This window comes from Ictalurus punctatus, chromosome 6 (assembly GCF_001660625.3).
Source record: "Ictalurus punctatus breed USDA103 chromosome 6, Coco_2.0, whole genome shotgun sequence".
Lineage (NCBI taxonomy): Eukaryota > Metazoa > Chordata > Actinopteri > Siluriformes > Ictaluridae > Ictalurus > Ictalurus punctatus.
The window spans coordinates 21,696,169-21,723,040 of NC_030421.2; the positions used below are offsets into that span (position 1 = coordinate 21,696,169).

Genomic DNA, 26,872 nt, shown 5'->3' on the forward strand with positions numbered 1-26,872 from the left:
AACGGAACGTCAGCGTTACGCATGTAACCCTGTTCCCTGAGAAGGGAACGAGACGTTATGTAGCTTTGTCATACTGGGGCATGCTTGTGAATTGCTTAATTACTTAATTTTTTTGTGATCCCGACATAACAAAAGTTGTTTTCTCGTGATCTCGACTTAATTTTTCTGTGTACTCAACATTCATTGTCCCAAAGTAGGGTGACCAGATGTCCCGCTTTGTGTTGTAATGCACAGCATTTTAGTCATTTGTCTTGCAACTTGAGATGATGTCCTGCAATTTGATTGGAAATAAAGAGTTAACACAAATTTGAACGTGGCGTGCTTGAGCACCAGTTTGTGAATGGAGGGCAAAGCCAGAGAAGGTTAGTGGTAAGGATTGCACATCTGCAGGGAATTATATTAATGAATGTTCTGTGTTGCAGTGAGCCGAGGCAAGAATGAAAACAGGAGAGATGGGCAGAACAAAAAATATGTTTTCTAATTATTGAGTGTTTTCAAACCAGGATAGGCATTTTTCAATGGCTTTACCTGATTCATTCAAATAACCCAAACCATAACCGTAGTTGAAAAGACAGTACACCATGGCACACTATCTGTACACAGTGACAGATGAAACACTGAGATGCACCTTGACAAGGTACAGATTCAGTGGACATGCCCAAGGCAGACAGGAAAATGTGGCTCAGGAAGAAGGTCGTGCCTACATTGCAACCAAAACACAGTTAAGATAGCGCTGCACTTCCTAAGAGAATGCACAAAATACACACACATCCGAGAAAAATTCTTCCCCAGAATTAAACACACACTAAACATTGTACAATCTATAAAACAGTGAAAAACTCTGCCTCCTACTAGGAGAAGATAAAGAATGCTGTATAATAGCAGTACAATATGTCTCGGCCTGAGACAGTGAGTGATCTGCCTCCCCCTTGTGTTTCCTGTAATTGTTGTGATTGTTCTTCATTATTATTATTGTTTGATATTTTTTTCTTACCCTTATTAGTGAATTCACTTTTATCTTGTAATTTTACACATTTTATCCTTCTTTTTTTTATTATTATTATTCGGTATATAGTACATTTAATTTGTCCTTAATTTGTACATTTATGTACATTGTTTGCACAATTTTTTATTTGTATTATTTATTATTTTAACTTAATTTATTAGTATTTTATAAAATTTTATTTTATTTTGTTTTGTCTTTTATTTTATTTCTCTTGTGTTTACACTACCCTTCCCTTGTATTTGTTTTGGCAATACAAATGTACAATTGTTTCTCATGCCAATAGAGCACAGGAAAACTGAAAACTGAAACTGATTGGACGGTTGAACTACACCTATCCGGTCTAAAGACACCCACTGATTAGGAAACGCCCATTTATGTTCTGCAGAGACCTATACTTACATCTAAGGGCTGTCAGCTTTCACTCAAACTGGACACACCTGAGGCCAAGCCATGGAAATCCTTTTTTCCACTTTATGCAGTAATATTTCTCTTTGTTGCATTGTTTGATACAAGAGACATACATATAAACGGGCAGAGTGCACATGTTTCTTATTCATTTAGATAGGCATTAAAATGGTAGGCCTTTGGGTGTCGGAAATATGTCCCCCATTGTCCCACACAAACTTACTACTTGTCCCACATTTGGCCTGTTTGCATTTGATCACCCTATCCCGAAGTCAATGGATTTTTTTAATGGGTTTTTGAGATATACAATCTTGAGACATGCTCATGTTTTATACTAAGACATAAAATACATCAGTAATATTTTTTTTGTTAAGCTTTTACATGTCTTGAAAAAAATGCTTGCTAACACGTGGCTAAATGGTACTACAGAGTTTGTCGGGGACATTAAACGTCATCACGCCAAACAGGAAAATTCTTCTACTACAGTCTTGTTGTGTTTATACTCACGCTCTTTTGAACTATTCCAACTCAAACTTTCCAACTCCTAAATTTATCAATTTATACTATTTTCCAATTGTAAGTGTTTTTTATTTATTATAAAGATTTAAAAAGTTATGTGAAGCGTAGCAGTGGTGACGTTGAAGTTACTTCTGGCAAAGTAACATTAGCTTTTTACTTATGGTATTTAGGCTTCAAAATTCATAAAAGTTGTGTTCATTTGTGAATATTATCTTGATGATCAAAACATGCAAGAATCCTAAACTTTTGTTGGTCACAGAGCTTATTTTCTGCAATAATCTCAAAACCAATGGTAAAATCCTGTTGGCATTTTGTCGAAGGAACCAGGTTGATGCTAATTTCTGGGTTGGCCTTCAAAAATACGTCATCCCTGCAGGATTGACGACTTCCACATTAGTGTCCGACACTTGAGACGGGGACACACACCCCTCTCTCTTAATGCAGAGATAAAGTCCATATCTACAGCGGGCAGTTATTACATTTATGATTGCGAAGATGTCAACAGGCACGAGACTTTCTCTGGATACTGGTTATGTCAAGCTCACAATAAGTTGAATTTTGTGTAGAAACTTTGTAATTATATATATATATATATATATATATATATATATATATATATATATATATATATATATATATATATATATATATATATATATATATATATGTGTGTGTGTGTGTGTGTGTGTGTGTGTGTGTGTGTGTGTGTGTGTGTGGAGAGAGATAGTAAACTGCAGAATAGTACACAGTTTCAGTGTCAGTTCCATTATACAAAGGACTTTTACATCTGCCCTCGTCACGAGGCTTGTTATTAGCTTAAGAAAACCACGTGACCGCAGTCATGTGGCGAGATAAGGAAGTGGTTCTGCCGCGGAAGACAAGTTTCTGCACAGTAAAGTCTAACATGACTGTCAAGTGTTTTTATTTTCTCTTTCTGATCTGTTTGTTGGTTTTGATCAGTTCTCAGAATATTAGTGGAAAGAGAGTTTGGCCTGTTCCTTACAGGTAAGATCATTTCAGTGTGAGCGCTTAATATGTGACTTCTGCATGTCCCCCTCTCTTTTGTTTAATTTAACAGTGTTATTAATGCTGTACAATGTACTAACTGTATTCACTGCCAAGGTAGATGGGTTTTTTTGTTGTTGTTGTAAACAGTTGAATTATAATGTGTGTGAACTGTATCTTTTACATGGCCACCGCCATTCCGCTATTCTGCTGAGCAGCAAATATGTTGCCACGGTTCTGAAAAACACAGCTACTATTGTTGAACTTATCATATTTGTATTGTTATTGAGTTATTTTACCTGTTATCAGCCTCTTTAACTGGTCATTTGAATTGAATGGGTATAATCCAAACCTTAATACCTTCAAAACATATAAATCAATAATGTCAACTGGATTAAAATATTCTGCTAGTGGAGATTTCAGAAAAACAAACAAACAAACACAAACCTTCCTGGCTCCAATATATAGCCAGGATATTATTGTGTACAATTACATAATGAGCCTAATATTTTAATAATTGGGTTGTGTTTATAAAACTGAATTTATTTTAGTTTTTATTTCACAGTCCCTGGCTGCCAAAAGTTTGAGAACCCATGATCTAGATTTGCATTCCTGTGTGTGTGTGTGTGTGTGTGTGTGTTGGTAAATGACTAGGCGATTCGACCGTCGTCCTCCCACTGACCCTTACTGCCAGGCGCTTTACCCCTTTTGCCCGACTGGAGACCTGGATGGTCGCATCCCCTACATGAGAGACGCCGATGTAATCTCTGTGTTTAGACTGCAAACTCCTGTTTGGGAATTCAAATATGGAGATCTTTTGGGGAAATTTGTAAGTTTATAACATACTTGAAATCCCTAATAGGCTCTGTTACAATAAATAGCATTAACAATGCATCTTCTGTTTCCAGCATATAATGCATGATGCCATTGGATTTGCCAGCTCAGAAACAGGAAGAAACTATACCATGGAATGGTACGAGCTATTCCAGCTTGGAAACTGCACTTTTCCCCATGAAAGAGAGGGCATAATGGCTCCTTTTTGGTGCAATCAGGGTGCGGCATGCTTCTTTGAGGGAATAGATGATGTGCACTGGAAACAGAATGGAACTCTGGAGAAAGTGGGAGAGATTTCTGGTGAGGAATTGTGCACAAGTGTGTAAATATTTTTAGTAATATTAGTTTATGATTCTGTATTTCACTCTTTTCCATCATAGGTTTGCAATTTAATAATCTGGCACGGTGGGTTCAAGAGGACAATGAGACGGGTATTTATTATGAGACGTGGACTGTGCGGTCAGACCAAGGACCCAACTCAACCACATGGTTCGACTCGTATGACTGTTCACAGTTTGTACACCGCACATACAGGAAATTGGCAGAACTGGGAGCCAACCTCTCAAGCAAAACTCAGACAAATTACACCAAAATCTACCTGTACAGTGGTGAGCCTACCTACCTTGGGGATGATGGCAGCATCTTTGATCAACCCTCAATGAAAACTCTGGCCACAGATATCAGAAAGTTTTACCGTTCTTTTCAGCCTCACCAGTCGATGTTTCAGTTCATCCTCAGCCTGATGGAAGCTTATAAAAAAGTAGTGCTTGAGAAGACTTTCTATTTGTTCTACAACTTTGAGTACTGGCACTTGCCAATGAAGCCACCCTACATCCAAATTATTTATGAAGAAGTTCCTCTGCCATGATGAGGATGGCCTTGAGGTTTTTGTATTTTTTTTACTTGTAGATCTGAGCTATGACGGCTTTGCACATGAAAAAGTAATTTGTTACTTGTGATTAGTCAATGATTAATGCCACAGGTTAAAGTTTTGCTGGAGGTGAATAACAATTAAGTCACGTGAACTCTCATCAATACCACAGCTCTGTTTAAGACTCAGTTCTTGGTGTTCATTCATTTTCTATAAAAGCACAGCTCAGACAGAGGTTCTGGATGCTAGGCAAATCACAGATTTATATTAATGTGCTCATTCTAATATGTTACTGTTTATGCAGCAGCCAATTAAACGGAGCCTTGTATGGAGGACATTCTGTGGAAACAGAACTTTATTATTTTTTTGAATGACTGCAAGAGGAGAGGATTATTTACCATTGGAAGGAGTCTCCAATGTAATTGCATCATTGCTTTATAACAGTCAAGCAGTAGAATTGTGACTAAATTTTGTAACTCAGGAGATAGGCTGCATTTTTGTTGTCTTAATAACTTAAAAAAAAAAAAAAAGGTTGGTGAGGGAATAAGGGAAATAATATTTTTTTATAGTGGTTACGATGTGAGTGATAAATTAACTTGTCACAGACATTAAATGTAAACACAAAACACATGAAAAGTGTAATTATGTTCTTTAATAAAATAACTTAATCCAACGGATTTTTGTAGTATTTTCACTTTAGGAAATGTTATTGAAAAATAAATCAACTGCAGTCTGCATCACAACAACCTGTTTTTTTTTTTTTTTTTAAGACTGGGTGTACTGTCATGTTTTATTCTTTACATTACTAATATTTTTTTTAATTAAGGTATAACCACATTAAATGTATAACATTTAAAATAAACACAGAATGCACAATGCAAATTTTATATAGTTTATTTGAACAATGCAAGATGAAGCAGTGTTAGGATGCTGTAACTGACACAAATTAAAGTTCTCAAAGACAACAAAGCCTATTTATTTAACTGTTTTGGTTAAACAATTATCATCAGATACAAGACACTGGTTATGACATACAGTATACACCTATTAAACCAAAAACAGCCATTTCACCCCAAAACTAAATAACTTTTTAATTATTTAACTAATTTAATTATTTAAAGTTTAATTAACTTTTTTCAAATTTAAATTTTCTCCTCTTATTCCCTCTGGGTAAAAGAAAAAAAAAAGACCATTAGATACAAGAACAGCTTTTAAAAAGATGCAAGCAAACAATAAAAAATGATCAGATATATTTTTGAGAACTGAGAGGTGAGCTGTAGTAGAAACCAGTTGATTTCTGCTTCTGAAGCTTTTCCATGTAGTCTTTCATTAGACCAAGAATCAGTTCCATCAGTTCTTTTCTGTTAGTCACTGTTTTGTGTTCCATCCTAAATACAGCATGTTATTTATTTATATATTTATGTATTTGATGGGACAATACAGCAGTGTTAACATACATCACTGTAATTAAATGGTTAAATGTAATAACCTGATCAGTAGAAATAATTCCTTTAATCTAAAGTATCAAATATATTTACAGGGCTGTGACACTTCAAATCCTGAATAAATAAGTGTACAAGAAACTAAGTACCTTTTATATATCAAACAGTATTTTGAACAATGGATAAATACACCAGCAATTTGGGTCAGAAGAGCCTGAAAAGGGTTTAGTATGTAGGACTAAAATATGTCTGGATGAATTGTTTTGCGAAGCCACAGCTAGCATTTCTAAAGGAATCCATAACACCCTGTTTATGCTATTTTTTTTGAACAGATTATTTACAAAGTGCAAAAAAATAACTACTTACCTGCATCTTACCTTCTTTTGTGCTTGTATGTAGGTTTCTGTAGTTATTTTAGTATGCATCTAAAGTGCCTTCAAACCATTAATACACATTCATGTCATCTCAAATCAAAAGGTCCCGGATGTTACCCGAGAGCAATCTGTTAAAAATCTGATGATTATTTAAAAAAGTGGGAAGGAGGTTGTTTATCAAACATCAGGCTGTTCATGCCAAGAAAGCAGTCTCTCTCATACTGCCTTCAGCACATCTTTGAAATATACACAACTAACCACTTCTTCTTCCAAGTTATGACGAACTAAATTATGTGAATTGAGCTTTGCATATAGGATGAGTAAACATGTTATATCTCAGATTGTTCAGTTGGTTGGAAAAAAGAATTTCACAACTGCAGATCAAAAGTATTTAAGTTAATAATATTGTATAAATTCGGCTAATTGCCACATTTCTCACAGTCTGTATACAAAGACAAAATTCACCAGGTTTTTGATGCGTCACTTTTTGAAACACGTAGATGGGAAACATAAGGTTCTGAAGAAATAGTCACTCAGAATCACCGATAGAAAGTAAGGCTGGGCGATATAACCATATAATATTGAAACCGTGACGGCACAATGCGCTAGATACCTGGTTATCATGATATCTTTATGTTGCTGTTTTTTATTGCAAACTTGCGAAGCAGCTGATTTTTTGTTAAAATTTCATATTTAATCTTTAAAATTGCAAAAAGATTTTTTATAGATGATTTTTTTTTCTCCTTTTCAGTGTTACTTTTTTTTTTTATAAACAAAATGTTATTTTAAATATAAAAATTATTTTTTTATTTAGACATTAAATAACGTTTATAGATAATTATCAGTTATTTTTTTAAAATACAAAACTGTTTTGCTGGAAGTTTATTTTTAAAAAAAAAATTATCATGCATCATAGAAATGCCTTAAAGGATCGTGATATGATATTTTTGTCATATTGCCCACTCCTAGAATGAAACTACTTACTGATTGTACCTTTATCAAAAGAGTTGAGCCTCATGAACCTATTTGTAAGCAACAGAACAACTCTCCTGGTTTTATTTCTATAAATATACATATACCCAGTTTTCATAATTTATATACAAATTGGAGAGGAAAATATGCAATAATTAGATTATGCTATTCACATGTAAAGGCAAAATATACTAAACAGGTGCAATATATAGCTACATAAATGAACCACACGGCATCGTACAACTGTGATAATACAGCTGTAGTTTCAATGACGAGATAGATAAAAGCTTATTCTTTCATGATTGTCAGCATACAGACACAGTAATAGGTATACAGCAGAGAAATAAGCCACATTATTCTAATAGTGTTTACGCCAGTGAAGTGCCTCCTTAAACTTTTTTTTTTTTTTTTTTTTTTTAAGTAATTTCAAAAACACGACTGATGTATCCTGCCATGTTTAATACTAGAATATCTCAAACACCAAGGAAACATCTGGAATACACTGAAAAGTTTAGAACTGCCCTATAGGGTAAAGTAAAAAGCTTGATGTGCTGGTAATGAATCCAATAATCTGATGCTCAAATAAGTCTGCAAATGCCTTACCAGGTAGGCATCATATCCGGGAACCAGACACGGCCGAGGTGTCTTGAAACCTCCCAGTGAATCTCATCCAGGCTGTACTTGTGGTCAGGGATGAGCACTTCCTCCATGATGGAGAGCTGCGCGAGGCGTCTCCCACACATTCTCACAAACTCCACAAAAGCGCTGCAGGACACTTCACACTCGCCCAGGCCGATGGCTGACAGCTGTGTACAGCGCTCAGCGATGCGAATCAGCTCCTCATCCAGGGGACGCAAGCCGTTAGCACACACCACCAGCTCCACAAGCCGAGGGCAGTTCATGCCCACACGCCCGAGCACCTCCTTACTGACCGAACGGCCGAAGTAAAGGTGTGTGACGGGAATCTCATCCCGGAAGAAAGGCTCAAACTCATCCTCATAAAGGAAGAAGTACATGACGAGGTTGAACTTGGGCGAGTGGCGCACCATGGCATCCCAGCTGCTTTTTTTGATGGTGTGAAACTGCTGACCTGGGTTCTCACTCACAACATCGATGCGTAGGTGCTCCAGATGCACATGCTTCTCTGAGGAGAGCGCAAGGAGGAGCTCGTCACTCAGCAAGTGGTAATTCAGCGCCAGCTCCCTCAAGCCGTGGCACTGATCTGCAACACACAGGATTCCTGTCGAGAAGCAGAGTTTATTGATCATTTTGCAATTCTTTCAACAAATTCAAACAATTTAAAAGGTGTATTAATAACGAAGTAGCTCATATTATACGTGGGGCGGCCTGTGAAAAACCCTTTACATGGTCAAACTGTGACATTTTCTACTTTATGTAGTTCTGCAAACTCCAGAAAGATTTGAAGAGAAATGTTTCTTTTTTGCATACATCTTCAACCAGATGTAAAGTTATAACATTATAAAGTCTGATTACACTCCAAACTGAAAAGGTTTCATTTCCCATGGTGTTTTCTAGACCACAAATTTGGCAAATTAAAAAGGCTAAAAAACAATCATATATTATGTTGATTATACGATTTGAAGTAAAAGTGGCTAGAGTTACATTATTTGACTAACTCTTTGTATTCAATCACATGGCATAGGATTTTACAATCCAAACTGATATAATCTGATTTTGACCAATTTACAGCAAAAGGCTAACATATGGCCGAGAGCAAATGTTTACATCCCCTTGGTCTTTGGTTATGGGATGGGTCTACATCACTATTTTTCACCAAAAAAAGGTGTGTATTAATTCAATGGTGTTCCTATTACACAATCCACTACATTAATTTAGTCATATCAAATATTATTTTACAACCTTATTCAAGCAAGACACACAAATGAATCACACTGTTGTCTGCTTAAGTTTCTGTTCTGTTCCAAAGGAAACCCCAACTTCTCCTATGCAACACCTGGGCAATACTGCAAAAACTTCTCACACAACCTAATCACGAATGAGGCACAGCTGACAGGTGCAGGAATGGGACACCTCACAGCAATGAGTAACATTTACTTGACATTTTCATGATGTATACATTTACATTATACGTTTACACACATATAAACTATATTATATATGCAATATCGCACAAAAGTGAGTACACCCCTCACATTTTTGTAAATATTTGATTATATCTTTTCATGTGACAACACTGAAGAAATGACATACTGGTCACATGAAAAGATATAACCAAATACTTACAAAAATGTGAGGGGTATACTCACTTTTGTGAGATACTGTGTTTTTTATATATATATATATATATATATATATATATATATATATATATATATATATATATATATATATATATATATATATATATATATATATATATATATATATATATATATATATATATATATATATATACACACACACACACACATACATACATACATATATACATATATACACACACACACAGTTGAAATCTTGTAACCTACAGTCATGGGAAAAATAAAGTACACCCTTTTTCACGTCTCTTTATTTATCAGGGTTTAAATAACAACTGTGTGGTTCTCACCAACTTCAATAAATAAACAAAATAACCAGGCAAGCAAAAAAACAAACATATTTCGAGATGTAGTCTCCAATCAGATCCCACAATAAATCAACCAGCTGTGAAAAAATAAGTACACCCTTCCTACTTCCACAATCATTAAGAGAGGAATTAACAGCCAGGTGTTAATGAAGTAATGATTAGTTCATCACCAAGAAATGTGACTACCTCTATAAATGCAGATATTTTGGTAGTTTGGTGTTCTTGAGCACCCAGGTGTGTGTCTACATCATGCCAAGAAGAAAGGACATCAGCTATGACCTCAGACAACTAACTGTTGCCGCTCATCAATCTGGGAAGGGTTATAGGTCCATCTCCAAACAATTTGAAGTTTACCATTCTACAGTAAGAAGAACAGTTTACAAACGGAGAGCTTTCAACACAGTTACCAGTCTTCCCAGGAGTGGGGGTCCCAGCAAATTCAGTCTAAGGTCAGACTGTTTAATGCTCAGTGATATAAAGAAAAACCCAAAAGCTAAATCATGTGACCTACAGGCATCTGTAAGCACATTAAATATTTATGTTCATGACATGTACAATGTACAATCAGAAGAAGAGTTAACAAGTATGTCTTTCATGGGAAAAATAGCTATGAAAATGCCCTTTTCTCCAAAAGGAATATGACACGATGACTCTGACTGATGAGACCAAGGTAGAGATGTTTGGACATCATGCACAGCACCATGTTTGGCAAAAACCAAACACAGTTTGTCACCACACACACCTCATACCAACTGTCACGCATGATAGTGGAGGGGTGATGATTTGGGCTTCTTCTGCAGCCACAGGACCTGGGAAACTTGCAGTCATTAAGACAGAGATGGATTCCACTTCATACCAGAATATTCTTGAGACAAATGTGAGGCCATCTGTCCAGCAGCTTAAGCTGGGCTGAAATTGGGTCATGCAACAGGACAATGATCCCATGCACACCAGCAAATTGACATATGAATGACAAAAAAAAAAAAAAAAAAATAGAAATCATGGTATTGGAATGGCCAAATCAAAGTCCAGATCTCTTCCCCACTGAGATGCTGTGGAGGGATCGTCAGAGAGCTGTGCATAAACAAATGCCCTCAAACATCAATGAATTGAAGTGAAGAAGAGTGGGCCTAAATTTCTCCAGAACAATATGAGACTGATAAAGTCCTAAAGAAATGTTTACTTCAAGTTATTGTTGCTTAAGTTTGTTCTACAGGTTACTGAATTAGAGTATGTACTTATTTGTTCCCAGCTGTTTACTTTTTGGGGGAAATGACTACATATTGAAATCTGTTGTGTTTTTGTTGTCACCTGAGGTTATTTGTTTGTTTGTAGAAGTTGGTGAGGACCACACAATTGTTATTTAATCCCTGATAAATAAAAACATAAAAACTGATGGACCGTGTACTTTCTTTTCTCCATGACTGCAGGCAGGTTTCCTAGTTATAAACGAGTGTCACCCATACATCCAATTCAAACCTTTAAACACATTTAAGTGAAAATAAGACTACCAGCAGGCGAGACATGGGGGCAGCTGCTCATCTTTAACAGTTTGAGGGTGTCACTGTTGTTGGCCACCAGGACCTTGAGTGACGGGTCATCAACAGGTGTGTCATCAATCTTGAGTGATGACAGAGACTTGGAGTTGACAAACACCACGGTCAATGCAGAGATGAAGTGGGACTGGAAAGATTAAAAGAGGAAAGTTTTATGCATTTAGATAGAAGTCATTTTATCAACAAAAAAAACCTTCCATAAGGTTCCTTCAGATGTTTACCTTTTTTAACTCCATGAAGCTTGGACGTGCTGTGGAAATGAGGCCGAGGGTCTTTATCGAGCAGTTTACAAGCTGAGACAGGATATTGCAGGCTGCCTCTGCTGATTCTGTACTGCTGTCCACCTGCACGCATTTTGTACAATGGTAAACAAAGCCTAAACAATAATAAGACATTATACCTAGAAATTTGTTAATAATCTCCTTATTCCTACCTCCTCGTATAAAAATCAGTCAGTCACAATAAAACATATGTCCAAACATTTCCCTCACCTTAAAACTGACATACTGTAAATGATTAGAGTGCTTCTTGATGATCTGCTTGATGAGATCAGGATGTGTGGCCTTCAGGTATGAACTTGCAGGTTGGTTGAGTTCGAACTCGAAGCATCTCCAGAGCTCAGGCATGTGAAAAGCTTCATTCCAACCGCGGCACACCTGAGAGGCAAAGGCTCGATCCAGCAAGGGCAAGTACTGAAAGACACGCAGCAGGATCTCCTGGGGTAACCATGCCCAGGTGGACACCACGTCCCCACAGTCCTCACTAGGATGTCTAACTTTCTTGCAAACCTCCACCCGCTCCTCACAGGACGAGCCGCTGGCCTCTTTGTGTCTGATTAATCTTCTTTTCATTCTTGAAAATGAGAACATCAATTAATTTTTTTTTTGAAAGGGTTTCATAAATACAGCACATAAAACATGCTGATGTCATCACTGTGCAAATGACATCAGGCTCCTGCAAACAGCCAAGCATCGCTTGTGTCAAATACATTCAGGTGACAAAGTTTGAACTGGCTATTGATACAAGTTGTTCTTGTTGGTAAATCACATCCAGAGATTGCAAAACCCCTTGCATTTATTCTGGCACTGAAATCTTTAGCAAAGCATATCTGCCTTCATTATGTATTATTTGGGGGATCATTTTCCCCGTGAATACGAACTGCACTGAGAAAATATATGATTTGGGTTTACTTAACTATTTGATTTGTTATTGAATTATTTTACTAAAAACATTTTTTCGTTGTCTTTTTGACAGAGAAATGTGCAAAAATGAACTACTTCATGAAAATACTTCATGAAAATCAAAACAGGGAGGCTATGTTTTGTGTTAATAAAAATCTTGCGTTTTTAGTATATTCTGTGTTTATTTATTTATTTATTTGACATTTCTTATCGCTTGTCCCTGGTGTTGATTTGTACTGATGCATGTCATTTTGTTTAGCTTTGCTTTACTTAAACGGAAACAAACAAACAAACAAACAAACAAACAAACAAACAGAAAAAATGCCCAGTATCACTAATAACTTGTTATAATCCCCAAACAAATGGATCCATGTTTGAGTGTTTTATTCAGGTGAAGTGGATTGATGCTAGCAGCTGAATTAATATGTCGGATGTTCAGTTGCCTACACAAACCCCAGCGCGTTTTCACCCGACATCTAGCAGCTCAATTAATGTTTTCACCTTTACCCAGTACAAGTGCCGTTAGCCATTTTGTTTTGCTGCTCGAGCTAGCTGATTACCTGACTGGTGTTTATTCAGTAGAGATGTCTTTCTAAAGCAGTGAGGATCCGGTGTGATTTAAGCCTGCTCCCGTGCTCCAAAACATCTGAAACAGCAAGATGTGGCGCATTTGAAGCTTATCTTTAGCTAAGCTGGTTTAAACAACTACGTTTTAATTATTTCTTATTACCGTCTCTCTCTCTGACCTAATTCCTGCGCTCGAGCTGTCACAGTAGATTTTCAGTTGCCTTGGATCTCTAAAAATGGCGTTGTTGTTGTTTTGTGATGGACCATGGGATCATGGGAGATGTTGTATCTGAACCTGTGCCTAAACACACAGTAGAAGTAAAATTACCTCAACAACTATTTTGAGTTTCATTCATTCAGTAGAATGAATCACACACGATACAAATCATGACCACAATGTATTTAAATCGAAAACATATGTAAAGAAACCTTACTTGATGAGATTGTATGAACTACTAATCCCACAATGCATTGTAAAAGACGTCATAAACACGTCCCGTCCAATCCCTTTAGCACAGCAGCACTCATCAGTCGCCACAAAGTATGGGAGGAAATTTCGTGCAACCGTGCATTTGAAACTGATTGCAGAGAGAGAGAGAGAGAGAGAGAGAGAGAGAGATATTTTACTGTTCAATTGATAATTCTTCTATACATTTCAGAATAAGGTGTATGACTTAACCTTCATATATAAGTATAGAGTGCATTTATCTGCAGTATATGACAGTGTGATGCAGAAAGTCAGTGACACACTCCACTCTGTACCTGTATTCCGTATTGATAACTTTAGAGGATATATAAATGGATCAGTAGTAAGAACTCTACTACGTCCCAGCCAGCATGGCTTTTTGGGGGCCACAGGATTAAAAGTGGACTTGTTGGGTTCTGAATGGGTTTGCACATGAGCTTGTACTGGGTTATCACCTCCAGGGCTCCAGGTTTGTTCCTGAGTTCTGGTTGCTGTTTGTGTGGAGTTCCACATGTTCTGCTTATGTCTGTGTGAGTTTCCTCCCACCTCCCAAATTCATGACAGTACTTTAGGTGAATGTTGGTTTTGCTAAATTGCCCCGAGGCCCAGTGTTCCTGGGATAGGCTCCAGATCCAACGCAACCCTGAGAAGAATAAAGTGCTCACTGAACATTAATGAATGAATGATACTTATACTGAGGCTCATTTAGGCTGCACAGGACAACATACAAGGGTTAAAAGAGGATAATCCAGAAAATCTTCAATATATGGGGACCATGCAGGACTTTAGATTTGTATGTATGGCAGTGCATAAAAATAACATTTTAATTTAAAAAATGCAAATCAATAAATAAATAATCACTTAACCATGGACAATTTTACTTTTGTGAAATGTTGTAAGAGAAAATATGAAGGTGTGTAATAATTTTTTTAAAATCAATAATTCAGTCTTCATAATGCCTTTGAAGACTCAAGCCCAATGATTTCATAATAGTAAAGGTGACTAGTAGATACTTCGATATTTTAGCCAGTTTAATATCATGACTGATTGTCACTGATGGTAACCATAACATATGCCTATCGGTATCCCATGTTTTTTTTTTTTTTACCTGGTCAAAGTGGACAAACTATTCCATGTGAGTGGATTTGTGTTTAAAGGGGACATGGTGGTTGAGTAGTTAGCACGTTTGCCTCGGACCTCCAGGGTTTGGGGCTAGATTCCTGCCTCAGCCTTACGTGCATGGAGTTTCCATGTTCTCCCTGTGCTTTGGGGGTCTCCTTCCACAGTCCAAAGTTGTGCATTGTAGGCTGATTTGCATTTCCAAATTGTCCGTAGCATGTGCCTGTGAGATTATGCCCTGCCATGGGTTGGAACCCAGTCCAGAATGTCCCCCGCCTTGTGCCCCGATTTCCCTGGGATAGACTCCAGTGACCCTGTGTAGAATAAGTGGTATAGAACATGGATGGATGGATTTGTGCTTAGAGTTTTACAGTACTGAGTACAATCGTTCCCTCCTTTATAACAGAGAAACTATGGTGAAGCAGGTTGAAAAGGAATGTTCAGAGTGGTTAATACGTTTATGGTAAAGATGTTTTTGATTGGTGGAACACAATTTTTGGAATAGTGGTTTAGTACATCCCCAGATAAAATGATGTGCTACCATTACACAGTTGCATAGCTCATGTGATCTTAGACTAATGTATGTGTGTGTGTGTTTAAGATAATATATTGTGGCTACTAATCTAATTTTCTCTGGTGATTTCACTTAGTCACGTTAAAATACAGACACATAGAACACGTACAAGTGCCAAGGTTAATTCTTTCAGGAGACAAAAAACACAAGACACATTTGTAATGTACCTTGCAGAACAGAGGATCTGGTTTATTACCGCCCAACTCTATCCACCACAGACAATACAGAGCAGATTTACAGGTAGCATTATTTTCTCTTTTACAGCAGCTGTTTATCACACTTCCACACATTCTCACACTTCCAAACAATTCACAATGTCTAAATCTTTTAGGTGTGTAGACTGGCCCCATCCCAAAGATTTCTGTTCTATTTTTTTTTTTTACAATACAATAGTAGAACATACTCACCTTTTATGGTTTTAAAAAGACAGAAAATGGTTTTGTACCACATTATAATCACCGAGGAGTTGAAAGGGTTCCTGTTAACCCCCACACGTGACAGATGTAGGCCCATCAAAGATTTCTGAGCACAAAGATGATGCTATATTTGCCAGGTGAAAACACAGCAGCGTGTATCACTGTATAAAAATGTACAGTTGCTTTATTGACATACATTCCATGTTTACAGCTGCAAGATAGGAGGCACACCCAGTATTGCACTTCATTAAAAGTTCTGGCTCAAAACAAAACCCAGAATATCAAACAAAACTGAAGTGTAGAGTAGCAACATCTGAATACACCTATTTTGAATATTATCATTATATACAAGATTAGATAAATCGTACACTATTTTCCTGCCATCATAACATTCTTGACAGTCCACATATATAATCTGAACTGAAGTCTTTTCTGCTAGGCCATAATGCACTCAACAGAGGAGAATACTGTACAGGGTTAGGAAAAAGAGTCAGTTTTCATATTGGTACACTTCGGCGACCAGGTGGTGAGCAACGTTTAAGGGAGCCGAGGGTTATAACGGCTGCATGCAGACATGTCACAAGTTTTTTTTTCCTTTTTCTTTTTTTCTTCGTGGTTTTTACTTTTTCCTGGGTTCTTCCGGGTCTGTTGAGAAAGAAACAGAACCTTGTAGCACAGTGCTGCATCACTTCTTCCTCAAAACCAGACATCTAGGCATTCCTCTCAGACTGGGCTGAAGCAGGAGTCTGCAGTGGCAGGTAAAACAGGGACTTGGACAGCAACTTACAAGGGACCCAGACGTTTAGAAGGTATGTGCATTTCTGCACACGCCACAGCCCAGTGCAAACTCCTCCCCAGTTGGAGGATGCACAACATGCAGGGGACACTCACTCCCCTCCAGTTGTTTACCCTTAGGGCCTGTCAAAGACACAGACATTTCATGACTCAAAATGTAATGAAATAAATTGGCGGACATTTTAAAGGAATTGCAATTTACCAGCAGGACAATGAGGCAGCTCTTCTTTGGGGATACTGGTCATTCTCTGGAAGTCATCATGACAGGCATTGCAGAAGTGTGTGGTCCCAAAGCAGAAAAACACAGCGACAGAGCAGCAGTAACGGCATTTGTACTCAAGGAAGTCCGTTCCATGTTTGGAGCACATCTGCAAATGTAAAAAGAAAATTAAGGAATTTTCTTAATACAAGTTTCTTCACAGCTGCTCTCCACCCTCAGTGTACAGTGCATGTAGACACTTCTATATGAAAATTTTCAGAATTTTTTTTATTTACCTGTGCCCTGGACACATCTGAGCATGCACCACAGATAAGCTCACTGGGGTCATAGTCATCTCCCTGTCCTGCCTCTGCGTCACAACGGGCCTCTCCCCCGAAATAAGCCTGCAGAAAAATCAACAGATCACATTCCGAGCCACCCTCAGTGGGGGGGGGGGGGGGGGGGGGGGGGGGGGGAATCCACACTGAAAAATATGAACGTGAATACAACTTATGAACTTGAAGATCTGTTCTGCTGCACCTCACACAACATTATTCTGTTTTCTAACTTGAAATAAGGTACCTCTGTTATACTTCTCTCATCATCTGTCGATTGCATTTTGCTGTGTTGTTGAATTAAATATCCATTCATTGACAACAAGAAACATCGAACGAAAGAGACCTTTTTTCATTAAAATATTTATGTTTCTATATTTATATTGTAACCTACAAAACAAATCTTGTGAATCAAACCTTTTTGCACTTGTAGCAAACATAGTAAGCATATCTATTCATAGCAAATCCAGCAGGGTCATTGTAAAAGCGAGCCCCGTGCATGGTGATGGCTTCACTCTTGTGCAGCCCTTCATATTCCAGTCTCATTAAAGCTTTTCTTCTCACGTCTTCATAAAGCTCTTTAATTGGATCCAGCAGATCTTTGATCACAGAGTGGTTAATTTTGTTCTAGGAACATAAAACATGCAACAAGTGGTGAGAATGAGTAAAGTACACCATCATATAAGACAATTTGCTCTTCATACAAACCGTGTGATTACATACCTTACAGATAGGACAGGACATGAAGCCAAAGGTTATCCTGGGGCCCAGCCAGCGGTTTTCTAGGACTCTGCGTGTGCACTGAAGATGGAACACATGACTGCAGTCCAGCTGAGAATAAAGACAGAAAGAGAGGGAGGTCATACCTAGAGTGCACTTTTCAATCTGAATACTGAATTAACTGCTTGACCTATAGTGTAGTACCTGGATGGCAGGGGCAGCAGACAGAGCCTCAGTGAAACAGATCATGCACATGTCATCAGCGTCCTGTTTCAGACAGCCAGTGTTCTTGTCACAGCCGTGCAGGCAGGGCAAACAAAGCTCCTCATTCTTTACCCCGCCACAAGGGTGACCACACGCATGAGTCTTACTGCAGGCCAGCTTTGCATACTCCTACACACACACGAACACAGACAAACTGTGGTCATGTTGCTATTGGAGTTGATTTGCCTTTTATTGCGTTTGACAGTCCAGCACGGCAATGTGCATTCGTCATCTTCTGAGAAGTGCTCTGATTCTTACCTGACAGTCTGGGTCTGAGCACACACTCCCCACTGCAGACAACTCGGTGCCATTCCTGGTGCCACAAAAGCGGCAGGCATCTGAGCTGCTTGAAGCAGGTTTACCTGAAACACATTAGACGGTCAGTTACGGCCACAAGATTGGACCAAAGGAATTTCTATGAATAATAAGAAATGGACACACTTTTAGTCAAACAATTTCTATAATTATAGCAAGAGAGGTTACCTGTGTGCTCTCTGAACTCCACCATGGCCTTCATGGTCTTCGAGTCAGCCAGTGCCATAAGCCAGAAGAGTTTAGTTCTGCCACAGCCTTCATGGAGGTCAACCTTAATGGCTTCTTCTTCTTCCTTAAACACCTGCAAATAATTTGATCAACATAATCTCACAAACGCTAAGTGACATGTAAGAACTCACACAGTGTAACTCCAGGAAAGGATGAACAATAAAGGTATGTGTGAGTGGGCAGGTTTACACCATTAAAAATATTTAATACATAATATCAAATAAACCTGCTAAACATGTGAATTGTTGTCAACAGCAATGCTATACAACATGTTGCTAGTTTATAAAGTATCGACACAAATGGTACAGTGCAGTTTCACTCGTATGAGCAGACATTTATGTGAAAAACAAGTGAGTGAACATGGCATGAAACTCCGTGTGCGTTTGTTGTTAGCAGCTCACAAATGGTTGCTACACATACAGCGTTTACATGATAGACTGTGGAGCATAGAGCTTTACAGGTCACATAAAATAATTTTTTTTTTTCCTCTGCAAAGCATTTTTGCCATAGTTTTCCTTCCTAGTTTCCAACTTGCTAGTATATGCCCAGTGTAATGTTGGCTTGTTGGCGATCGTTACAGTGATCAAAGTTAGCTTCTTAATAGCAATTTGTCAGTTTGCATCTTCCATTTTGACTCACTCCATGTCTCTTCAATTCATAGACACAAGTGTGCCAAACAGCTGTGACTGGTTAAATCCTAGGGTCTCTCTGAAAATATCTACTTTTCCCTAGGAATGCCAGATGCTTTACATTTGGCCTAATTTACATAAAATCTGTATTTCCAAAATATGAATTTTTGAGATTTGTATTTAGGGTTTTTTCACCCCCCCCCCCAAAAAAAAACAAAACAAAAACCATAACCTGTAATTATGCATTTATATATATATATATATATATATATATATATATATATATGATTTAAAACTTTGCTAAAAACTGCACATTTATTAAATGCACCACAGAAAAAAAAATTTATTTTTAATGTGACACATTTGTCAGTTTTTTTTAATCGCCGTCATAGACAAGCAAAGCCCAGAAGTTCCGTACAAACTTAACACTACAATGTCAGGAATGTGATCTCAGAATGCATCTCATCAGACTGAATGGACTCCCCAGCTGTATTTATTTATTAATTTTTTTTTTCATGAAACTGAGCTGCTTCCCATTGATCAGGATTTTGCTGTTCACTAATATGCCTTTGAGATTCAGGGCAATGAAATTTCTAGTCAAACCTGTCAGGACAAGTATGAAGAATGCAGCACTTAACACTTCATTTAGCAGTTACACTGACTGCAAGTGTGTTTTAACTATCCTCAAAATGTCTCTCAGGATTAAAATGAAGATGCTCCAACAATTATTTACCTCATTAAACCATTTTGTAACATGCCCCTCTCAGTGCATGTTTCAAATTTGAATATTGTTATTTTGGGGATGCGCAATGATGTCTTCAGCTCTGAGGCTTCACCTAATAAATGTCATGTTTGTCATGCCTTTACTTAATGATTCAATTGATTTTTTTTTGTTGCTAAACTTCATAGTTGTAATTTGCGATTATCATGGTAAAATTAAAATCACCATTACATGATTCAATTATAAGAAAGAAAAAAAAAGAAAAAAAAAGACAGCTTATTAGTCATCTGTATGAAATCTCATAAAATTGGTCTCGAGTAGTAGAATTTCTATGGATTTAGAATCAATTTGTCTGACCTCCTACTCGATTACACTGATTCTGCTTCTTGTTATTTGTCCCAGTCATGTAAACGGCAGTGTACCTGTCTCTGGTGGGAGCGGGTGCGGCGATGCAGATGAAGGAAACGGTCACAGTCAGTGCACAGGTTTCCACACACATTACACAGGATGATGGCTGCAGTCTCACCATCGTCATGATTGTCACACATAGGCTGTGGGGGGACAAAAGGATTGGAGAGTGTTTTATCAGTAAACAGGATCTGTGTTTTTTTTTCATCTTCACTGCACCTCTGAAGGCTGTTAAAACACAGTGTGCTTTACCATCTGTTTCTGTTGGCCATCTTTGCCCATCCAGCGGCCTGAGGACAGCCGGTCCACATGGTCTTGATCCAGCACACACAGAGAGGCAAGAGCCAGCCAGAGCTGTACAGAAACAATACACCAGGTATGTATCATATTTAATGCTCAGCTCTATAATGTACAGTAAATCATTTACAAGAAAATCTATGGAGCAATTCATTTGGAAATGCTGTTTTTCAGGACATACAGTATCTCACAAAAGTGAGTACACCCTTCACATTTTTGTAAATATTTGATTATATCTTTTAATATGACAACACTGAAGAAATGACACTTTGCTACAATGTAAAGTAGTGAGTGTACAGCTTGTGTAACAGTGTAAGTTTACTGTCCCCTCAAAATAACTCAACACACAGCCATTAATGTCTAAACCGCTGGCAACAAAAGTGAGTACACCCCTAAGTCCACCTTCCATTTGAGAATGCCCCACAGATGCTCAATAGGGTTTAGACCATCACCTTCACCCTCAGCTTCTTTAGCAAGGCAGTGGTCGTCTTGGAGGTGTGTTTGGGGTCGTTATCATGCAGGAATACTGGCCTGCGGCCCATTCTCCGAAGGGAGGGGATCATGCTCTGCTTCATTATGTCACAGTACATGTTGGCATTCATGGATCCCTCAATGAACTGTAGCTCCCCAGTGCCGGCAGCACTCATGCAGCCCCAGACCATGAGACTCCCACCACCATGCTTGACTGTAGGCAAGACACACTTGTTTTTGTACTCCTCACCTGGTTGCCGCCAAACACGCTTGACACCATCTGAACCAAATAAGATTATCTTGGTCTCATAACCCATGTTCTTAGTCTACTTGTCTTCAGCAAACTGTATGCCAGCTTTCTTGTGCATCATCTTTAGAAGAGGCTTCCTTCTGAGACGACAGCCATGCAGACCAATTTGATGCAGTGTGCGGCGTATGGTCTGAGCACTGACAGGCTGACCCCCCACCCCTTCAACCTCTGCAGCAATGCTGGCAGCACTCATACGGCTATTCATTGAGAGAACCATGAATCCCAACATGCACTGTGACATACTGAAGCAGAGCATGATCCGTATGCAGTATTCCAGCATGATAACGACCCCAAACACACCTCCAAGATGACCACTGCCTTGCTAAAGAAGCTGAGGGTGAAGGTGATGGACTGGCCAAGCATGTCTCCAGACCTAAACCCTATTGAGCATCTGTGGGGCATCCTCAAACGGAAGGTGGAGGAGCACAAGGTCTCTAACATCCACCAGCTCCGTGATGTCATCATGGAGGAGTGGAAGAGGACTCCAGTGGCAACCTGTTAAGCTCTGGTGAACTCCATGCCCAAGAGGGTTAAGGCAGTGCTGGAAAATAATGGTGGCCACACAAAATATTGACACTTTGGGCCCAATTTGGACATTTTCACTTAGGGGTGTACTCACTTTTGTTGCCAGCAGTTTAGACATTAATGGCTGTGTGTTGTTATTTTGAGGGGACAGTAAACTTACACTGTTACACAAGCTGTACACTCACTACTTTACATTGTAGCAACGTGTCATTTCTTCAGTGTTGTCATATTAAAAGATATAATCAAATATTTACAAAAATGTGAAGGGTGTACTCACTTTTTGAGATACTGTATGAGCAGTGAGCTAGAGAGTGCCTTTAAGCCCGTGCCTGATGACTCAGTGACCTGGTTTGTGATGAAAAATCAAAGGCTTAGTCATACCCGTGTGGTAGCAATGCAGCGCACTGGGGAGCGGTGCTCCTCCTCCATCTTAGTGAGAGCAATAATGGTCTCAGCAATGGCATTCTTGGTTACTCTGGACCAGGCATCTGAGAGATGACCCTAGGGAGCATTAAGTACGACTGATGAGCATACAACCAATATAATCACAGACTGGAACTGAGACTGAATAATTTTAGGGAGTTCTTACAGCAGCCATGTCCTTAACCAGCTTAATGATGATCTCAGCAATCTGAGGTGGTGTTGAGCCCTTCATCCACCAGTGACTCTCACCTCGCCGGATGTAACTACTCAAAAACAGAAAGGAAAAGGAACACTGAGCTTACTGAAGCATGAATCAATTAATATTTTATGTCTTTCAGATTTACCATAGCAGGCTAACCTTGAGTTGAAAATCATGGGCAATGTAACGGTTGTGACACCTTTGGCTGCTGCCATGCCTGCTATGCCAGCAATGGTGGTGCCCTTGGCCTTGAGTTGTACTGTAAGGGCTTTGGCAATGCATCCCAGAAACATGTCCAGAATACCTAGCTTGTTCCAGTCACCCTTCTCTGTTGAGTGGATGATGTCACTGATATCTGCTGGTGGCAAAGCCTTCACCCCGATTACACTGGCCAAGCGCACAGGAGTTACCTCAGGAAGGACACGTCTGAGCAGTGAGGTCACCTGGGTGATTGAAAGCAACGATTAGTCAGAATGCTAGCAATGGCTTGCTTCAGTGCTGTGTGGGAGAAAGGAACACGCGTGCATATTCTACTGTACCATGTTCACACACCCACACACACATACCTGTCTTTGGACACGTGGTGAGGCTGTATGGAGTAGGGAGAACAGATCTTGTAGCAGGGTGAGTTGCTGGGCCAAGTACTGTCTGCCTACATTGGAGCCACTCAAGGCTAGGACCATTGACAGCAATTCAAAACAGTATGCATCTGAGGAGGCGTCATCATCACTGGGCTGTGAGTTGGCATTCTCCTTACTAGAAATTGCATGCTCCCACTCCTCACGCACACGTGTAGCCTCCATGCGAATTGCCTGCACAATATGTGCGCATACCTAAAGACAAAGGCAAACAAAGCAAAAGAGATTTAGCATTTTGTCTTACTAGACTAAAGGCCCATTTTACAAAAGAAATAATTTAGAATATGTGTCTGGCCACAACTGTTTCACAATGCCTTTTAGTTCAGATTGGATGCAACTCACAAGAGTCATGCATGAGAAGTGTGAGGGATTTATCACTATCTACCACTGTATACAATCAAATAATGCTGATAGGTCCAACCAGATTTTATTCTTCTTTTATTCTGCAAGTAGCCCATTCACATATACTGGGGCAGTTGATCTACTAGCTTAAATACAGCCCACATTCTGATGAGTTGTAGGCCTTGAGTATCCCATATTGAATAAATATTATATGAATGTACCGTTTGCAGCTAGCAAGTAACGAGAAACATTTTCTGTGTGACCATAGATGAAACAGTGTACAACAGGCTTAGGACTCATCTGTCATCATGACTTACCTGTTTCTGCAAATTGGTGAGCTTGCTCCTGCTGAATATGATCCCAACCATGTGTTCCTTTAAATCAGCATCAGATGGTGCCTAAGAATGACAGTAACAGAAAATCATTAACAAACAACCTTGCTGTTTGTTTAATACAAATCTTAAATGTCTATTGCCTAGGGTTATGGCAAACTTTGATGCTGACCTTGTCTTCACCCTCTGGAGATGACAGCAGGTTCTTCTCCTCCTGTTCTGGAGTAGGCTCTGCATCCCCACAAATCAGCTTTCCAAACACCTACACAACAACACTGCCCTCAGTATAATATACTGACCCATCTTAAGCTCGGGTGCAGATTTGCTTGACACATCAATTTAGTCAAACAATACAGTATATCTAAGCAGAATCTCACTAACCTGCGAGGTGATAAGGCGGAACACACGAAGAGTTTCTGCTTCGCAGTTCTTCTGCTGGGCCATGCTGGCTGAGATCTGCCCTGCTATCTTGATGGTCTCACCCTCCTTCCAGCCAAGCACTTTCACCTGCCTCACCCTCAGTGTGTTCTCAGGACCCTTCATCTCAATCTTGATCACGTGGTGGTCCCCGCCAGGTAGCTCGCTGGTCACCCAGCCCATGTGCCTTGAGTCCAGATCAATCTGACAAAACAAAGATTCACCTGAATAAAGAGGCCTTCAAAAACCATCAGATATCAGACAGGCTTTCACATGAAGCTTTGCTATCACTAAAGCCATAACGATACGAGACGACTGCCTTGGTTATCTCTTCAGTCACAGAATTAGAGAAATAGTTTATGACCTTGGTGGAAGTCATTTAACAGTAGATTCCTTCCAAAATAATGAAAGATGTCTGCACCAGGAAGGTTTCAAATGTGTAGGCGGATATCATATTTACCTGTTTGATTCTGCAGAGGTCTTCCACTGCCTTTCCACAGAGAAAGGTAATTGATGTGACTTTGTTCTAAAGGAATTGAAAAGAGCAGACAATATATTTTATACTCACACAAACACACATACACACACACACACACATATATATATATATATATATATATATATATATATATATATATATATCTCCTTTACAAAACTGATTAATTTATTATCTATATTATTATTATCTATATTATCTGGACACTCTCCAGTCCCAACTCACTCCAATGTCACGCGAGTTGTCCACATGCACGGACACATAAGTGGCATTGATGCCTTTCACACAGCTGATGGTGATGCTCTTTGTCTTGTTCTTGTCCTCATCCCCTGACTCCCAAAATGTCTCGGTAGAACCATCTGTCAGGCTGCCAATCATAGCGGGCCGGCTGGATGTTTTCATGTCCATCACACTGGTCAAGTCCTTCAAACAGGTTACCATACACAACTCCTGCATTCAGAGAAATAGGTTACTACATGGAGAATGTAAACAGTATTAGATTAATTATTGGATTATTATAATTGTATTATTATAATATTATTATATGAAACTTTGTGTTGAAAATACAACACCTTGTTCACTTCATGTTATATATTACATAAACACAAATCTTGAAGGTATTACATACAAACACACTTGGTTCTGCAGAAATGCAAAAAAGCATAAATGTCTCAAGAACCTGAGAATATATTGAAATAATATTACAAAAAAAAAAGTTGTTTTGTTACAACCTGACTAATGGCTTCATATCCTGACTGCACGCTGATGTTAAAGCTCTCTTCACTGTCTCCATCGTCTGATTTGGACAGGATGTTGTTGATGTGATGGAACACATTACTCTGGTGCAGAAACTGATGGTCCGACTGTTTGAATTTGAGACTCCAACACCTATGTGAAGTTTCAGGGAGTTTAGTCACACATATCATAAAAATAGGTGACTGTGTAACAGTATATTGGAGTGGCTCACTCACCTGAGGGCCATTTGTTGAAGAGAACTGCCACTAGGTAGTGACATCATCAGGTCAGAGATGGTCTGGAGAAGTCTGTGGAAGGTGTGGGGGAGAGGGTGAGCTGCCTCTCCAGCGATGACTATGTCAGAGAGAGGATGCTCGCACACACCCAAATCTTTCTCCTGCAGTGAAACAGATTAGGCAGCATTCAAACTATAGGAAAATTCTACTCTATGCTGGAAAAAAAACACGTAAGTGCAAGTGAACTCTAAGGAGCTACTGACATTTGTGCTTTGCAGCCTGACCTGCTCCACAGTGTCTTTATTGCCTTTGTTTTCATCCTCTTCTTCCTCCTCAGGCTCACATGGTGATGGAGTGAGAGAAGCCACAAAATGCCAGAGGATATCATGGAGAGAGGTGGTTTGAATCACGTTGCACAGCAGCCAATTAAATGCCTAATGAGAAAACAGAGTCTTTATTAGGAATTCTATTTAACTGCATCATACAATTAATATTACAATATAGTAGATCGACAGTCCTCTGTTAAACCCAAAATGAATCATGTCAAATGAGGTTTTTTTTTTTTTACTTCACAGAAACCTGATACTTTAACAGAGTAGACTTTTTATATCCACTGTATATTTTAGTTACATGTCTAACCAATCATCACTAACCTCCATAGCAAACACTCTGCAAGCCGATTTGCGCAGAGCATGCTTCATGGCCACCTCAAGACCCTCTAAATCATGGTGCTGAATGACAAAGGCCAGCACAGGCCACTGGAAATTCCTTTCCCCTTTACTCAGGGAGCCATGTGCTGAGATCAGTCGAGATAGCTCGGGAGAGGGGTGCCTCAGGAGGGAGGAGCCCACTTCTATAGAGAACAAAAATACATGTAACATCTTGTGCATCAAGACTGACATTTATAGAACGTGAATCAGAA

General features: G+C 38.9%; 3 protein-coding genes across 22 annotated transcripts in view; 1 reads left to right on the forward strand and 2 right to left on the reverse strand.

The window, feature by feature from the left end:
• The first annotated feature begins 2,751 nt into the window (after window positions 1-2,751).
• On the forward strand, window positions 2,752-5,313 carry cln5 (CLN5 intracellular trafficking protein). The gene is made up of 4 exons (XM_017469496.3): window positions 2,752-2,935; window positions 3,590-3,764; window positions 3,844-4,069; window positions 4,150-5,313. The coding sequence occupies exons 1-4, from the start codon at window positions 2,772-2,774 to the stop codon at window positions 4,635-4,637; spliced, it is 1,053 nt and encodes a 350-aa protein (XP_017324985.1). The 5' UTR covers window positions 2,752-2,771; the 3' UTR covers window positions 4,638-5,313.
• Window positions 5,314-5,518: 205 nt separating this feature from the next.
• Window positions 5,519-13,595, reverse strand: fbxl3a (F-box and leucine-rich repeat protein 3a). 3 transcript variants are annotated; one of them, XM_017469494.3, is made up of 6 exons: window positions 13,504-13,595; window positions 13,334-13,419; window positions 12,084-12,444; window positions 11,814-11,936; window positions 11,548-11,719; window positions 5,519-8,668 (listed from the first exon to the last, which is right to left on the reverse strand). In XM_017469494.3, the coding sequence occupies exons 3-6, from the start codon at window positions 12,441-12,443 to the stop codon at window positions 8,028-8,030; spliced, it is 1,296 nt and encodes a 431-aa protein (XP_017324983.1). In that variant the 5' UTR covers window position 12,444; window positions 13,334-13,419; window positions 13,504-13,595; the 3' UTR covers window positions 5,519-8,027. The 3 variants fall into 3 exon arrangements, with proteins under 3 accessions (XP_017324983.1, XP_017324984.1, XP_017324982.1); XM_017469495.3 differs by having other exon boundaries at window positions 13,520-13,538; XM_017469493.3 differs by having other exon boundaries at window positions 13,334-13,569.
• Window positions 13,596-15,654: 2,059 nt separating this feature from the next.
• Window positions 15,655-26,872, reverse strand: part of mycbp2 (MYC binding protein 2) — a 72,622-nt gene continuing 61,404 nt past the window's right edge. For 13 of the 18 annotated variants that reach the window (XM_053681005.1, XM_053680998.1, XM_053681001.1 and 10 more), the window contains 23 exons: window positions 26,604-26,803; window positions 26,214-26,384; window positions 25,951-26,111; window positions 25,711-25,867; window positions 25,205-25,429; window positions 24,944-25,009; window positions 24,448-24,687; window positions 24,239-24,328; window positions 24,052-24,132; window positions 23,321-23,587; window positions 22,914-23,197; window positions 22,722-22,818; window positions 22,514-22,633; window positions 20,782-20,883; window positions 20,544-20,672; window positions 18,712-18,844; window positions 18,487-18,590; window positions 18,169-18,357; window positions 17,968-18,075; window positions 17,662-17,871; window positions 17,206-17,313; window positions 16,913-17,078; window positions 15,655-16,833 (listed from right to left, as the gene is read on the reverse strand). In XM_053681005.1, the coding sequence (XP_053536980.1) occupies window positions 16,718-16,833; window positions 16,913-17,078; window positions 17,206-17,313; window positions 17,662-17,871; window positions 17,968-18,075; window positions 18,169-18,357; window positions 18,487-18,590; window positions 18,712-18,844; window positions 20,544-20,672; window positions 20,782-20,883; window positions 22,514-22,633; window positions 22,722-22,818; window positions 22,914-23,197; window positions 23,321-23,587; window positions 24,052-24,132; window positions 24,239-24,328; window positions 24,448-24,687; window positions 24,944-25,009; window positions 25,205-25,429; window positions 25,711-25,867; window positions 25,951-26,111; window positions 26,214-26,384; window positions 26,604-26,803 (3,524 nt within the window). In that variant the 3' untranslated portion in view covers window positions 15,655-16,717. The remainder of the gene's footprint in view (window positions 16,834-16,912; window positions 17,079-17,205; window positions 17,314-17,661; window positions 17,872-17,967; window positions 18,076-18,168; window positions 18,358-18,486; window positions 18,591-18,711; window positions 18,845-20,543; window positions 20,673-20,781; window positions 20,884-22,513; window positions 22,634-22,721; window positions 22,819-22,913; window positions 23,198-23,320; window positions 23,588-24,051; window positions 24,133-24,238; window positions 24,329-24,447; window positions 24,688-24,943; window positions 25,010-25,204; window positions 25,430-25,710; window positions 25,868-25,950; window positions 26,112-26,213; window positions 26,385-26,603; window positions 26,804-26,872) is intronic. The other 5 variants (XM_017469489.3, XM_053680997.1, XM_017469492.3 and 2 more) reach the window with 3 other exon arrangements.